The sequence below is a fragment of the Musca vetustissima genome, unplaced genomic scaffold, assembly GCF_032173495.1.
Source record: "Musca vetustissima isolate MV318-11 ecotype Yass unplaced genomic scaffold, APGP_CSIRO_Mvet_v1 utg57907, whole genome shotgun sequence".
Classification (NCBI taxonomy): domain Eukaryota; kingdom Metazoa; phylum Arthropoda; class Insecta; order Diptera; family Muscidae; genus Musca; species Musca vetustissima.
The window spans coordinates 215,367-228,393 of record NW_026879776.1 but is presented as its reverse complement, the minus strand read 5'-3'; the positions used below and the strand labels follow the sequence as shown (position 1 = coordinate 228,393).

Sequence of the window (13,027 nt, the reverse complement as noted above, 5' to 3'; positions counted from 1 at the left end):
TTTAACACTTCTTGGCCAAAATCAGCTGTTTTTTTGTGTATTGACTGACGGTATACGACACGCAATATGGCTAACTGACCTTACACAACGGTCATTCGATTAGCAACAGAACAAAGTATTCAAAAATATATTTTTAAACAAAAATCTTTTTTTTCTATTTCAGAATCAACATAATTTGGTGAACTTTACAACGAATCCAATTTCCACACAACTTGTTTTCCAAAACTGTCACCATCAACCCAAATCACGTTTTAAACTGATTACATTTGTATTGTAGACCCCATAGGCTGGGCTTAATTAAAAAAAGTCTAGTCGAACTGATAAGAGATCATAAAAATCTATTACTTTGTTTCAAAGATGAAACGTTCATGTTCCACTTCAGCTAATTCGGACGAGATAATTGTTGTTAAAAAATCACATAATAATGCTGAAGCGAATCATATTGATTTGAGAATTAAAAACGATACGGAAAGTGAGACAAGTGAAGATGAGGATGGCGATGACGAGGAGGATGAAAAGGCCCAAGGAAGGTAAGTTAAATAAATATTTATTATAACATTGCTAATAAAATTATTTATAGTGGGAAAAAAACATAACCTCAAAATGTGATTAATTTTGAAGTTTGTAGGCAAATTTATCAAGCGATTTCGATCTAATTTGGCAGTATGAGTTCTTAGAGTTCAAGGAATCTTTTGACAAAAAATTTTATACATAGGTCCACGTTTAAATATAGCTCCCACACAAATGTAACCCAGTATTTTTAAAATTTGTTAATTTCAACGGAATTTTCCAATGGATTTTGTTCATATTTTGTACAATGGTTATTCAATTGATTTTTGGTGTAGCTCCCACACAAATGGTAGAATGGTTATTCAATTGATTACCCAACTTGTCACAAAAAAATTAAGAAAATTGGACTACTTTTTCATGTAGCTCCCTTGTAACATAACCTCAAAATTAAACGAATTTCAAAGTTTTCAGCCGATTTTGTTCTATTTTGGCTATGTGAGCTCTTAGAGGCTACAGAAACTTTTCACAAAAAATTATCTACATAGGTCGATGTTTTGGTATAGTTCCCACACAAATGTACCCCAGTATTTTTCAAAATTTATGAATTTTCACAGAATTTCCCAATGGATTTTTATCATATTTTGTAGAATGGTTATTCAATTGATTACCCAACTTGTCACAAAAAATGAAGAAAATTGGACTAGTTTTTCATGTAGCTCCTTTGTAACATAACCTCAAAATCGAAGGAATTTAAAAGTTTTCAACCAAAATTCTCAACCGATTTTGTTCTCATTTGGCTATATGAATTCTTAGGGGTTAGGCAAACTTTTGACAAAAAATTATCTATATAGGTCCACGTTTTGGTATAGCTCCCACACAAATTTAACCCAGTATTTTTCAAATTTTATGACTTTTTATAGAATTTTGCAATAGATTTAGTTCAAATTTAGTAGATTTATTACTTATTAGATATGGCAACTTATAACCAAAAATTGGAAACATTGGATCAGTTTTTAAATTTGACCCACTTATAACCTAACCTCAAAAAATGGTATATTTAAATGGATTCTTAGTTTTTCTAGATTTTTTTTAAATTATATTTTTTCATTTCATTTTTTTTCAGCTCCTCCTCTGCAAATTTCCCCGCTCGTCTGGGCAAATGTGAAGTATGTGCCGCCCAAGAAGCCCGCTATACCTGCCCCAAATGTGAAGTGAAAACCTGCTGTCTGAACTGTGTACGCATACACAAAAAAGAACTTGACTGTGATGGTATACGAGATCGCACGAAATTTATACCGCTCAAAGAAATGACGAAAATGGATTTTATGAGTGATTATTATTTCCTGGAAGAATGTACACGTTATGTAGAGGATCGTAAGGGTGATCGTGTTAAACGTTTTACTCGATACAATACAGAATTGCCAGTTCATTTATATCGTTTACGGCAGGCGGCGAAGGAACGAAAATGTACCCTTAAGATTTTGGTACAGAATTTTGCACGCCACAAAGAGAATACAACCTATTACGATTGGAAGACAAAACAGATATGGTGGCGCGTCAAATGGATATTTGTCAATGCGGGAAATTTGTGTTATGTCGATGAAAAATGTCTGGAGGATGAGTATTTAAGGGATTTACTCAAGAAATATGTGGATAAGGATTGTGTGGAGCCGCCGGTGGCTGAGAAAAAGAAATTGGAATTTTATCAAAGTAAAGGCGTGCAGGGATTGAAGGTAAACTGACATGACTTTTTTTTTAAATAAAATAAACATTAATTCCTATTTTTCTTTTTTGGTAGGTTATGTTGAAATCGGAAGGCATTAAGGGCTGTAAAAATCGTTTTTACCTCCTGGATGTAAATAAAACCCTGAAAAATAATCTTAAAAATAAAACCCTGGTCGAATATCCATTTATTTATGTTAGCTATGAGGATGATCCATGTGGTTTTGATATTATTGATTCGGGTAAATCTCCTCCTTACAAATTCCCTACTTTTTCCCAATAAATAATTATTTTTCATTTCTTGTAGATGAAGATGTGGAATGTGAAACAAAGAAACATCAAGACCTGCTGGAAAAATATCGCAAGGAAGCGCTGGAAAAACAAAAACGCCAACAAGCAGCTGGCTCTGATGAAGACGACGAAGAGGAAGCTGCCAATAATTTGGAAACTTTGGAAAAATTACAAGCCGAAAATAGACGCAAAGAACGTCAACGCAAGCGTGAAGAATATGAAAAACAACAGAGCCGTAATTTCCTCTTTACCGATGAACAATTAATGGAGGCTTTATCCTCATCCACCGAAGATGATGACGAGGATGAAGAGAAAAGCTAAAAATTTAATTTAAATCGAATTTTATATATAAGTCCCATATATTATAACCTCAAAATGTTATAAATTTTTAAGTTTTGTACAAAATTTATCAAACAATATCTTTTGAATTTGGTAGTATGGCTTATTAGAGGGTAAGGAGTTTCCTGACAAAATTGTGTGTATATAGGTCCACTTTTTGGTATAGCTCCCACACAAATGTACCCCAGTATTTTTGAATTTTTGAAAATTTCAATAGAATTTTCCAATGGATGTTCTTCATATTTGGTAAATTTATTACTCCATAGATGACCTAACTTGTCACTAAAAATTAGGCATAATGGACCTATTTTTCATATAGCACCTTGTAACATAACCTCAAAATGTCACGAATTTAAGGTGGTTTAATCAAATTTCTCCAACGATTTCGTTCCAATTTGGCAGTATAGGTTCTTGATGGACAAGGAATCTTGTAACAAAAAATTGTCTACATAGGTCCATGTTTGGGTATAGCTACCACATAAATGTATCCCAGTATTTTTTAATTTTTAACAATTTCAACAGAATTTTGCAATAGATTTTGTTCATATTTGGTCAATTTATTACTCCATAGATGACCTAACTTGTCACCAAAAAATAGCCATAATGAACCTCTTTTTCATTTAGCTTCCATGTAACATAACCTCAAAATTTCAAAAATTTAAGGGATTTTAATCAAATTTGTCAAACGATTACGCTAAAATTTGGCAGTATGGATAATTAGAGGGCAAGGAAGCTTGTTACAAAAAATTTTCTATATAGGTCGATGTTTTGGTATAGCTCCCACACATGCGCACCAGTATTTTACAATTTTTGAAAATTTGAACAGAATTTGTCAAGCGATTTTCTTCATATTTGGTAAATATATTGATGGACCAAAAATTAGCAATATTGTGACAAAAAAAAATGTAAGTTTTAATTAAATATATCAACCGATTTCGTTCTAATTTGGCAGTATGGATAATTAGAGGACAAGGAAGCTTGTGACAAAAAATTGTCTACATAGATCCATATTTGGGTATAGCTACCACACAAATGCACCCCAGTATTTTTTAATTTTTGAAAATTTCAACAGAATTTTCGAAGAGATTTCGTTGATATTTGGTAAATTAGTTACTCATTAGATGTCACAACTTGTGACAAAAAATTGGCAATATCGGTTATTTTTTTAATATACCTCCCATGTAACATAACCTCAAAATCATACAATTTTTAAATTTTATAACCAAATTTGTGAACCGATTTCGTTCTAATTTGGCCAAATGGGTTCCCAGAGGATAAGAAATCGTGTGACAAAAATTTCACTACCTAGGTCCATGTTTTGGTATAGCTCCCACACAAATGTAACCCAGTATTTTTCAATTTTTGTAAATTTAAACAGAAATTTCCAAAGGATTTTCTTTATTTTTGGCAGATTGATTACTCATGAGATGAGTAACCTTGTGTACAAAAACTGGAAACATTGAATCATTTCATTTCATTATCCCCCAAATATTTCCGAAAGTAAAAAAATCGCATAGACTAAGTCATCCTTAATATGGCTGGTGTGCATGTGTGTGACAAAACAGCTGTTTGTTGATGTTTTCATTTCGCATAGAGTTGCCGTGTTTTGTTTTAACAAAACTTAAAAAGCCCAAGAGAATATCCCAGTATTTTTAAGTAATTTAGAATGTTTACAAAAAATAAATATTTCGTGTAATTGTTGTATTTATTTTTTTCTCTCTTCTTTCTTTTTCATCTTCTTTATTATTTCGCCTATTTTATTTATTTATTTTTTTAATTTAAATTATGTCTTATGTTTTTTTTTTCTCATTTATATAAAAAATAAAGTTTTCTTTTAACCAACACACAGAAAGAAATATTTATATATATATAAAAAAAGGAAAACAAACAATACAAAAAAGAAACATATATAATAAAGGCTAGTGGAAAATGTGATAAGTTTTCTGTTTTGCTACACAAAAAATTGAAACCTTCCGAAATTTTAAAAACTCCATAAAAATTTATGAAATAAAAAAATAATTTCATTAATTTTTATGAAATTCCTGCTCAAAGGTTACATTTTTTGCACAGCGAGGATTTTCATTAGAAATAAATTAATAAGTGCGGGGGATTCGTTACATTCCAGTTGTTGTGGTTGTTATCTTTACACTAAATATACATATATATTGGTGTTATGTATGTATATAAATATAATTTTTTTAAATAGTTGATATCTATTGCCTTGGCTGATCTCCATTTTTTGTCGTTCTGCTCTTAATATTACAAAACCCAAAAGTATAAAATAAAAACTATAACAACAATACCGGCCGCAGCAGCTTTAACATACATCGATTTACGATTTAGATAGGTGGCATCTTTCTTATATTTTTGGGACATCATGGAAAGATTTTGAGTTTTTGTATCAAGTTCTGAAAAAAGAAATAAAAATAATTAAATTTAAAAATTAAATTCAGATAGGAAAAAAATCGAGGTGTACCTGATAAAACTGTACCGCGTTGTAGGACATCGTCGATGTTTTGAACCTGAAAAAATAAATAAATCGGTAAGTAATGACATTATAGAAGTTTAAACGTTTCTGTGAAATATTTGAAATATTTCACAAAAATATGGGGTTTTTCTCTATAGAAAAAAATGTTTTCTTAATTTTCTTTCTTCATAGAAAAAATGTATCGATTTTTTCTATAGACAATATAGAACATAAAATAATTTTCTGTATGAAAAATAATCGATAATTACATGTTGTAAAAGTAATCGATAACAATTTTTCTAAAACAAATACTTATCGATAATAACTTTTTTACAACAAGAAAAAATCGACAACAAATTTTTCGATAAAAAATTATTAATAACAAAATTTTCTTAAAGAAAAATTACCGATAGCAACATTTAACTAAAACGAAAAAACGAAGCATAACAATTGTTTTATATTAAAAAACTATCGATAACATCATTTATTTCATGAAAAATTATCGATAACAACTCTTCCATAAAGAAAAGCTGGAAACAAAAATGTTTCCATGAAGAAAAGATGCCGATAACAACATATTTCTTGTGAAAATTTATCGATAACAAAATTTATATAAAGAATATTTATCTGTAACCACTTTTCGATAACAAAGAATTATCAATAACACGTTTTCTATGAAAAAAAAAATCTGTGGATAAAAATTCTTCGAGGTAAAAATTTTGCCGATAACAACATTTTCATAACGATAACTTATCGATAAAAACCTGTATATAATCAGAAATTTTCGATAACAAATGTTCTATGACAAAAAAGTTGCCGATTATAACTTTTCTATGGCGAACAGCTGTCGATAACATACTTTCTATGACGAATAGCTAACGATAACAACTTGTCTATAAGGAATATTTATCGATAACAACTTTTTCATAAAGAATAATTGAAGATGTCAACATTTCTATTATGAAAAATTATCGATAACATGTTTTCCATCAAGAAAATCTGTCGATAACAACATTTCTATAATGAAAAGTTATCGGTAACAATTTCCCTATTATGAGAAATTATCGATAACAAGTTTTATATAAGAAAAATTGTCGATAATGAAAATTATATAAAGATATGTTATCGATAACAACTTTTTTATAGAGAAAAATTTACTTTTTTGACATTAAATTATCGATAACAATTTTTCTGTATAGAATAATTATCGAAAACATTTTTTTCTACAAAGAAAAATTATCGAAAACAATTTTTCTGTATAGAAAAATGATCGATAACAAATTTTCTGTATAGAAAAATGATCGATAACAATTTTTCTGTATAGAAAAATGATCGATAAAAAATTTTCTGTATAGAAACATTATCGATAACAATTTTTCTGTATAAAAAAATTATCGATTACAAATTTTTTTGTATGGAATAATTATCGATAACAATTTTCCTGTATAGAAAAATTATCGATAACATTTTTACTGTAAAGAAAAATTATTGATAAAAAATTTTTTTGTGTAGAAGGATTATCGATAACAATTTTTCTGTATAGAAATTTTTCAATTTTTTTTTTAATTATTGATTTTTCTGTTTTTCTGAAATTTTCTAAGAAAAATGTGTCGAATTTAAAAAAAAAAATTGTCGGTTATTTTCTCGATAGAAAAAAACAAGGATTATTTCACAATACAAACGAATTTCGATTTTTTTTTCTATATAAAAAATTATGGATTTTTTTCTTTATAGAAAAAATTATCGATTTTTTTCTCTATAGAAAAAATTATCAATTTTTCTCTATTGAAAAATTATTGATTTTTCTCTATAGAAAAAATTTTCGATTTTTTCTCTATAGAAAAAAATTGTCGACTCATCGATTTTTCATATAGAAAAATTATCAATTTTTGTATAAAAAATTATCGATTTTTTATATAAAAAAATTATAAATTTTTCCTGTATAAAAATATCGATTTTTTGATATAAAAAATTATCGATTTTTTTAAATGTTTCCCAATTTTTGTTACTCTCCCAACTCACCATTATCCTCTGGACATCCTGCAATTGTGTATTAATTGTATTTATATTACGTCTACGATCGGTCAATTGTTTCTTTGCCTTCTGTATATAAACATCGAATTCGATAAAGGCATAGGGTCTTGTCACTGAATTTACTTTTCGGCCATAGTTTGCATGAAATTCTTGGGCCAAATCTTCTAGGTAATTAAACGCCAAACGCTTTGAATACATTTTATCCACCATTACCAAATAGCAGACATCATTTTCTATTAAATAGCTGAAATAAAGCGGGGGAAAATCAAATCATTGTTGGATAACTGAGAAATTGAATATTTAATTCGACTCACTGAAATAAATATGGACCGGTTTCTATGCTACATCTGCTGGGTGAGTGTGAGCCCAATTTGCGGAATAACATTTTGGCTTGATTTTGATACTCCATAATGCTGCGACCAGTCTAATCAGAGGGGGAAATAAAAAACAAGGAATCGAAATTAATTACAAACTAATTTTTGGAATACTTTCTCTCTTCTGGTGACATTACCTGTTCATCATCTTGCATGGTACCCACTAATGGAAGACCATCTATGACACGGGCTATCATCGTTAGCAAAGCCATTGTTTATGTCCTTTTATTATTATGCCTCCTCTTCAGCTGCTGTGTTTTCAATCACTGATGTCAAGTTTCGTAGCCTTTGAACTGCCTCAGCTTTGCGTGGCGGCAGTTTGTTGAGAGGGGGGTCGGGAAGAGAGATTTCTTAGTTTCGCAATGTTATGACAAATTGGCAAATGGGAAATGTTTGGATTTGTTTCGAAACCAAACGAAAAAATACAATTTAATTAATAGCACAAAAAAATCCTAGGATGAACTGACTGGGCAACACGTCACAACTATCTCAACTGTCAAGTGTAGAGTTGACAACTGGTTCAACGGCAATGGTTCAGTGAAATGAACAATGAGAACTGGTTTCGTTCGTTTAATTAGTACAGCTAGTTCGCATTGTTAATGTTATGCTACCGATAACATTTAAATGTAATTTAATTTAAAATATTTCCTTGATTGACATTTGGACGCTAGAATTGTGCATTGAGTGGATATTGACCCCTTATTCTAAAGACATTACGAAATTTATTCAAAAAGTAGAATTTTGTTATATATCCCAAAACATAACCTTATTTTCCTAATATATATTAGCCCTACAGATTTTTGTTGTTCGGAGACTCATAGTGAAATTTTATGTAGAATATTTTCTCCACTGACAGCAAAAACCTATAATGGAGAATGACGGGTTAAATTGACATAAATTGAAAGTTAACCCAAATTATCGAATATTTCTATATAGACCAAATAGATAACCCAATTTCACTAATATATATAGAAGCTGTAGACTTTTGTTGTTCGGAGACTTATAGTGAAATTTGATAAAGAATGTATTATCCATTGAACCCAACCACCTATAATGGAGTATTGGGGGTTAAATTGACAAAACCAAAGCTAACCAAAATTATTAAATATTTCTATATAGACAAAGGGAAAACCCAATTTCCCTAATATATATTGTAGCTGCAAATTTTTGTTGTTAGGAGACCTCTAGTGAAATTTGAAGGAGAATATTTCCCCCCTTGACATCAACCACCTATAATGTAGTATTGTATTAGATCTATAAAATTGACCATTATGTTTCTATGCTTTATAAAGCCTAAATAGTTAACCCTATTTTCATGATATATATTAGAGCTATAGACTTTTGTTGTTCGGAGACTTATAGTGAAATTTGATGTAGAATATTTCTTTCATTGACATCAAGACCCTATAATGTAGTATTGTAGGACAAATTGGCCCCTAGACGAAAGAAATACCAAATTGACCAAAAATATATTATTTGGTATATTAAGACCCAATTTTTTATGGTTTACATCAGAGCTTCAGATTTTTGTTGTTCGGAGACTTATAGTGAAATTTGATGTAGAATATTTCCTCCATTGGCACCAATGCCCTATAACAGAGTTATGAGGATCTAACCGGCCCCTATTCAAAAGAAACAAGCATTTATAATTTAGTTTTATGACTTCCGATTTTGAGTGAAATTTTACGTAGAATATTTCCTCCAGAGTAATCATGAACCACTGCTGTTTAACGTAGAGTTAGTAGGGTTTTGCTAATCGGCATTTCAATAATTTTTTATTTATTGTTGTCATTAGCACCAGCACGCGAACGTCAGCCGTCCGGATTTTTGTGGTTTGAAGACTCTCTAGTTGTGTTTAAACTTTGATGTACCGTAATCCATTTATTGACGTACATCACACGTAAACAACGCCGTTAAAAGACAACAATTAGAATGGCTCGCTTCTATGGATTGGATACGTAGAAAAAGCAATTTTCTTTTGCCTTTGTCTGAAAAAATCGACTTTTCAATTTCTTTAAAGATCACAAGCCGAATTCGACTTCTTTTAGACACAACTTTACCAATACAAAAAGTCGATTTACTTATCCCTAGTCGTTTAGTCGAATGTCGACTTACCTATCCCTATATATCACCGACCGTACAACGTACACGTAAACAACGCCGTTAAAAACCAACAATCAGTATGGCTCGGTTCTTCTCGGTTCGCAAAAGAGAAATAAAAGTTTAGATTTCACCTGAACATTTTACAAGGAAATTGTCGATAATTCCGAACAAAACCAATTAAAAACAATAAAATAATGTGAATATTTGTGATTCGGGCAAAAAGAAACAATAAATTCAAGTGTTTTACGAGCAAAAAAACAACCATTTGAAAAAAAATCGAAAACGAAACAAGTTAAAGGTAAAAAAGCTATTGTCGTTTTCTGCTTCTTCCTTCATACATCCATCGCCAACCATCCAGATATTAAGAGGTGCCAACGTATAACATATATTTGTGTATGGGTTTGTGTGTATATAGTGTGTGTGTGTGACGAAAAAAATAAAATAAAAGTTGACAGCAGCAGTAGGAAAAACGCAGAGTAATGACAACTTTTTTGTGGGAGGGGGGAGAGTGTGTGAGTGAGAGAGAGAGAGTGTGTGTGAAAAAACAAGATATGCAAGAGAGCCAACGTTCAAAAGATCCACGTAAACTTTGGGGTTTGCACAATTTAAGTGGCAAACAACAACAACATGCATACGGACAAAAAGGAAACAACAAAAAAAGGAAGGAGAAAAACAAAAAATAAATAAAAAACACGACATGAGAGAGCAAGCACCGTGGCCATAGAGTACTTTATTGTTTCTTAACAGCTGTGCATGCTGTTGTCTGTCAACAGACTGTGGATTTGGCTTGCTTGAGTGGGGTTTGGATACATTTTTTTGTTTTTTGTTTTTTTTTTTTACAAAAGAATGAAAGTAAAATTATTTGGGGCATATTAAAACAAAAACAACAATAACATTTGTATTTATTTTATAATGGAAAATTAAGAAAAACTTGAATTTATTGTAGTTGTTGTTTTTGTTTTAATATTTTTTTGTATTTCTTGGGCCTGTGTGACGTTGATAAAAAAGAAAAGGAACAAGTCTAGTTTAGGGGCTCCACTCGGATCGCTTTGAAATTTTTACCGTAAGTAGTCCTCGTTGAGCTGATTACAGTGATATATATTTTATGTGGGGGAAATGCATACTTCCCGAGATATGGGCCTTGAAAGTTCGGAGCATATCTTGATTAAAACTGCCGTTTTAGTAATGCCACAAAGGCAATATGGGTATCATTTTAAAGCATACAACGAATGCGCATACATGGCTACGCAATCCAAATCCTTTTTTAAGAGCAATTTTCAAATCAAATTTAAGGTTATTTAAGTAGCTGGCCTTCGGCCGGGGCTTAAGACTTTCACCTATGGACAGGCGCATACATGGCTACGCAATCCAAATCCTTTTTTAAGAGCAATTTCCAAATCAAATTTAGGTTTTTTTTAAGTAGACGGCCTTCGGCCGGGGCTTAAGACTTTCACCTATGGACAGGCGCATACATGGCTACGCAATCCAAATCCTTTTTAAGAGCAATTTTCAAATCAAATTTAAGGTTTTTTATGTAGCCGGCCTTCGGCCGGGGCTTAAAACTTCCACCTATGGACAGACGCATACATGGCTACGCAATCCAAATCCTTTTTTAAGAGCAATTTTCAAATCAAATTCAAGTTTTTTAAGTAGCCGGCCTTCGGCCGGGGCTTAAGACTTTCACCTATGGACAGGCGCATACATGGCTACGCAATCCAAATCCTTTTTTAAGAGCAATTTTCAAATCAAATTCAAGTTTTTTAAGTAGCCGGCCTTCGGCCGGGGCTTAAGCCTTTCACCTATGGACAGACGCATACATGGCTACGCAATCCAAATCCTTTTTTAAGAGCAATTTTCAAATCAAAATCAAGGTTTTTTAAGTAGCCGGCCTTCAGCCGGGGCTTAAGGCTTTCATCTATGGACAGGCGCATGCATGGCTACGCAATCCAAATGTTTTTTCTTTCAATTTTAGTTAATATTATATAATTTACAATGATATACTATATTTATTTTTAAAGCACTATTCAAACCCTTTAAAATGATACCCATATTGCTTTGGTGGCATTAGTAAAACGGCCGTTTTAACCAAGGTATATTCCAAACTTTCAAGGCCCATATCTCGGGAAGTATGCATTTCCCCCACATAAAATATATATCACTGTAATCAGCACAACGAGGACTACTTACGGCAAAAATTTCAAAGCGATCCGGGTGGAGCCCCTAAACTAGACTTAAGCCAAAGAAAACAACAACATCCACAAAAGGGGTGCATTCAACTTTTGAGCTAATTTGGGAATCCGGTTTCTAGTGGACGTAGCAGAAAAAAAATCAATACATTTTTCATATTTTCTTTAAGTTTATTTCTTTTTTTTACATAATCATCACCCTGTTGTCCATTTATTTTGTGGTGTAGTCCATGTATGTATGTGGTCGATTTGAATGTTATTTGTATTTGAATTTTAATAATATATCTGAATTTTGTTTCAAATCATAGGTGCGCTTCTAGAAGAGCTCTTTGATTACTTGTAAAAAAAAAAAATAATATCACAAACATGTCTTGGGTTCATCAAAATCAACAACAACAACATTATCAAGCACATCCTTCATCTAATCATCAAAAATCTATAACAACAACATCATCATCCTCATCCTCCACATTACAGCCATCAATGTTTAATACTAATAATGTCAACTCCACCAATTCCCCTGCTGTCGTACAACAGCAGAAGCAGGTGTCAGCAGTACCATTAAGGTCTGGAACATTACCCCAACAACAAACGACTTCAACTCCAACAACATCATCATCGTCGTCTTTGTTATCATTAAGAAATCAAACCAATACTGCTGCTGCTTCATTATTGATGACGTCACAGCAACAACATCAACATCCCCTATATTCCCAAAAGCCAACAACAAATTTAGGCAACAGAATGCGTTTAAACAATGCCTCTGCTGGACCACAACCACCAACCTATGCTTCTTCGGCCCCGATGCCACAAAATCATCATGTGCAACAGCAACAGCACCATGCACCAACATCACAGCCTTTGTTGGGCCATCACATAAACAACAACAATAATAATACCATGCCACCGCTAAATCAACATCAAGGGGCTTATCAAAATCAACAGGTAATGATTTTGTGGGAGTTACATTATCAGTTTATTTTCTTCTTTTTCATCTTGGT

General features: G+C 31.6%; 2 protein-coding genes across 2 annotated transcripts; one reads left to right on the top strand and one right to left on the bottom strand.

The window, feature by feature from the left end:
• Window positions 1-357: 357 nt before the first annotated feature.
• LOC133324930 (box C/D snoRNA protein 1) lies at window positions 358-2,844 on the top strand. Its single transcript, XM_061533753.1, has 4 exons — window positions 358-530; window positions 1,634-2,243; window positions 2,309-2,474; window positions 2,540-2,844. Exons 1-4 carry the CDS (start codon window positions 358-360, stop codon window positions 2,842-2,844), a joined length of 1,254 nt encoding a protein of 417 aa, XP_061389737.1.
• A 2,247-nt stretch (window positions 2,845-5,091) lies between these two features.
• Window positions 5,092-7,981, bottom strand: LOC133324928 (vesicle-trafficking protein SEC22b-B). Its single transcript, XM_061533751.1, has 5 exons — window positions 7,875-7,981; window positions 7,678-7,787; window positions 7,352-7,607; window positions 5,339-5,384; window positions 5,092-5,270 (listed from the first exon to the last, which is right to left on the bottom strand). The coding sequence occupies exons 1-5, from the start codon at window positions 7,947-7,949 to the stop codon at window positions 5,122-5,124; spliced, it is 636 nt and encodes a 211-aa protein (XP_061389735.1). The 5' UTR covers window positions 7,950-7,981; the 3' UTR covers window positions 5,092-5,121.
• Between the last annotated feature and the right edge of the window lie 5,046 nt (window positions 7,982-13,027).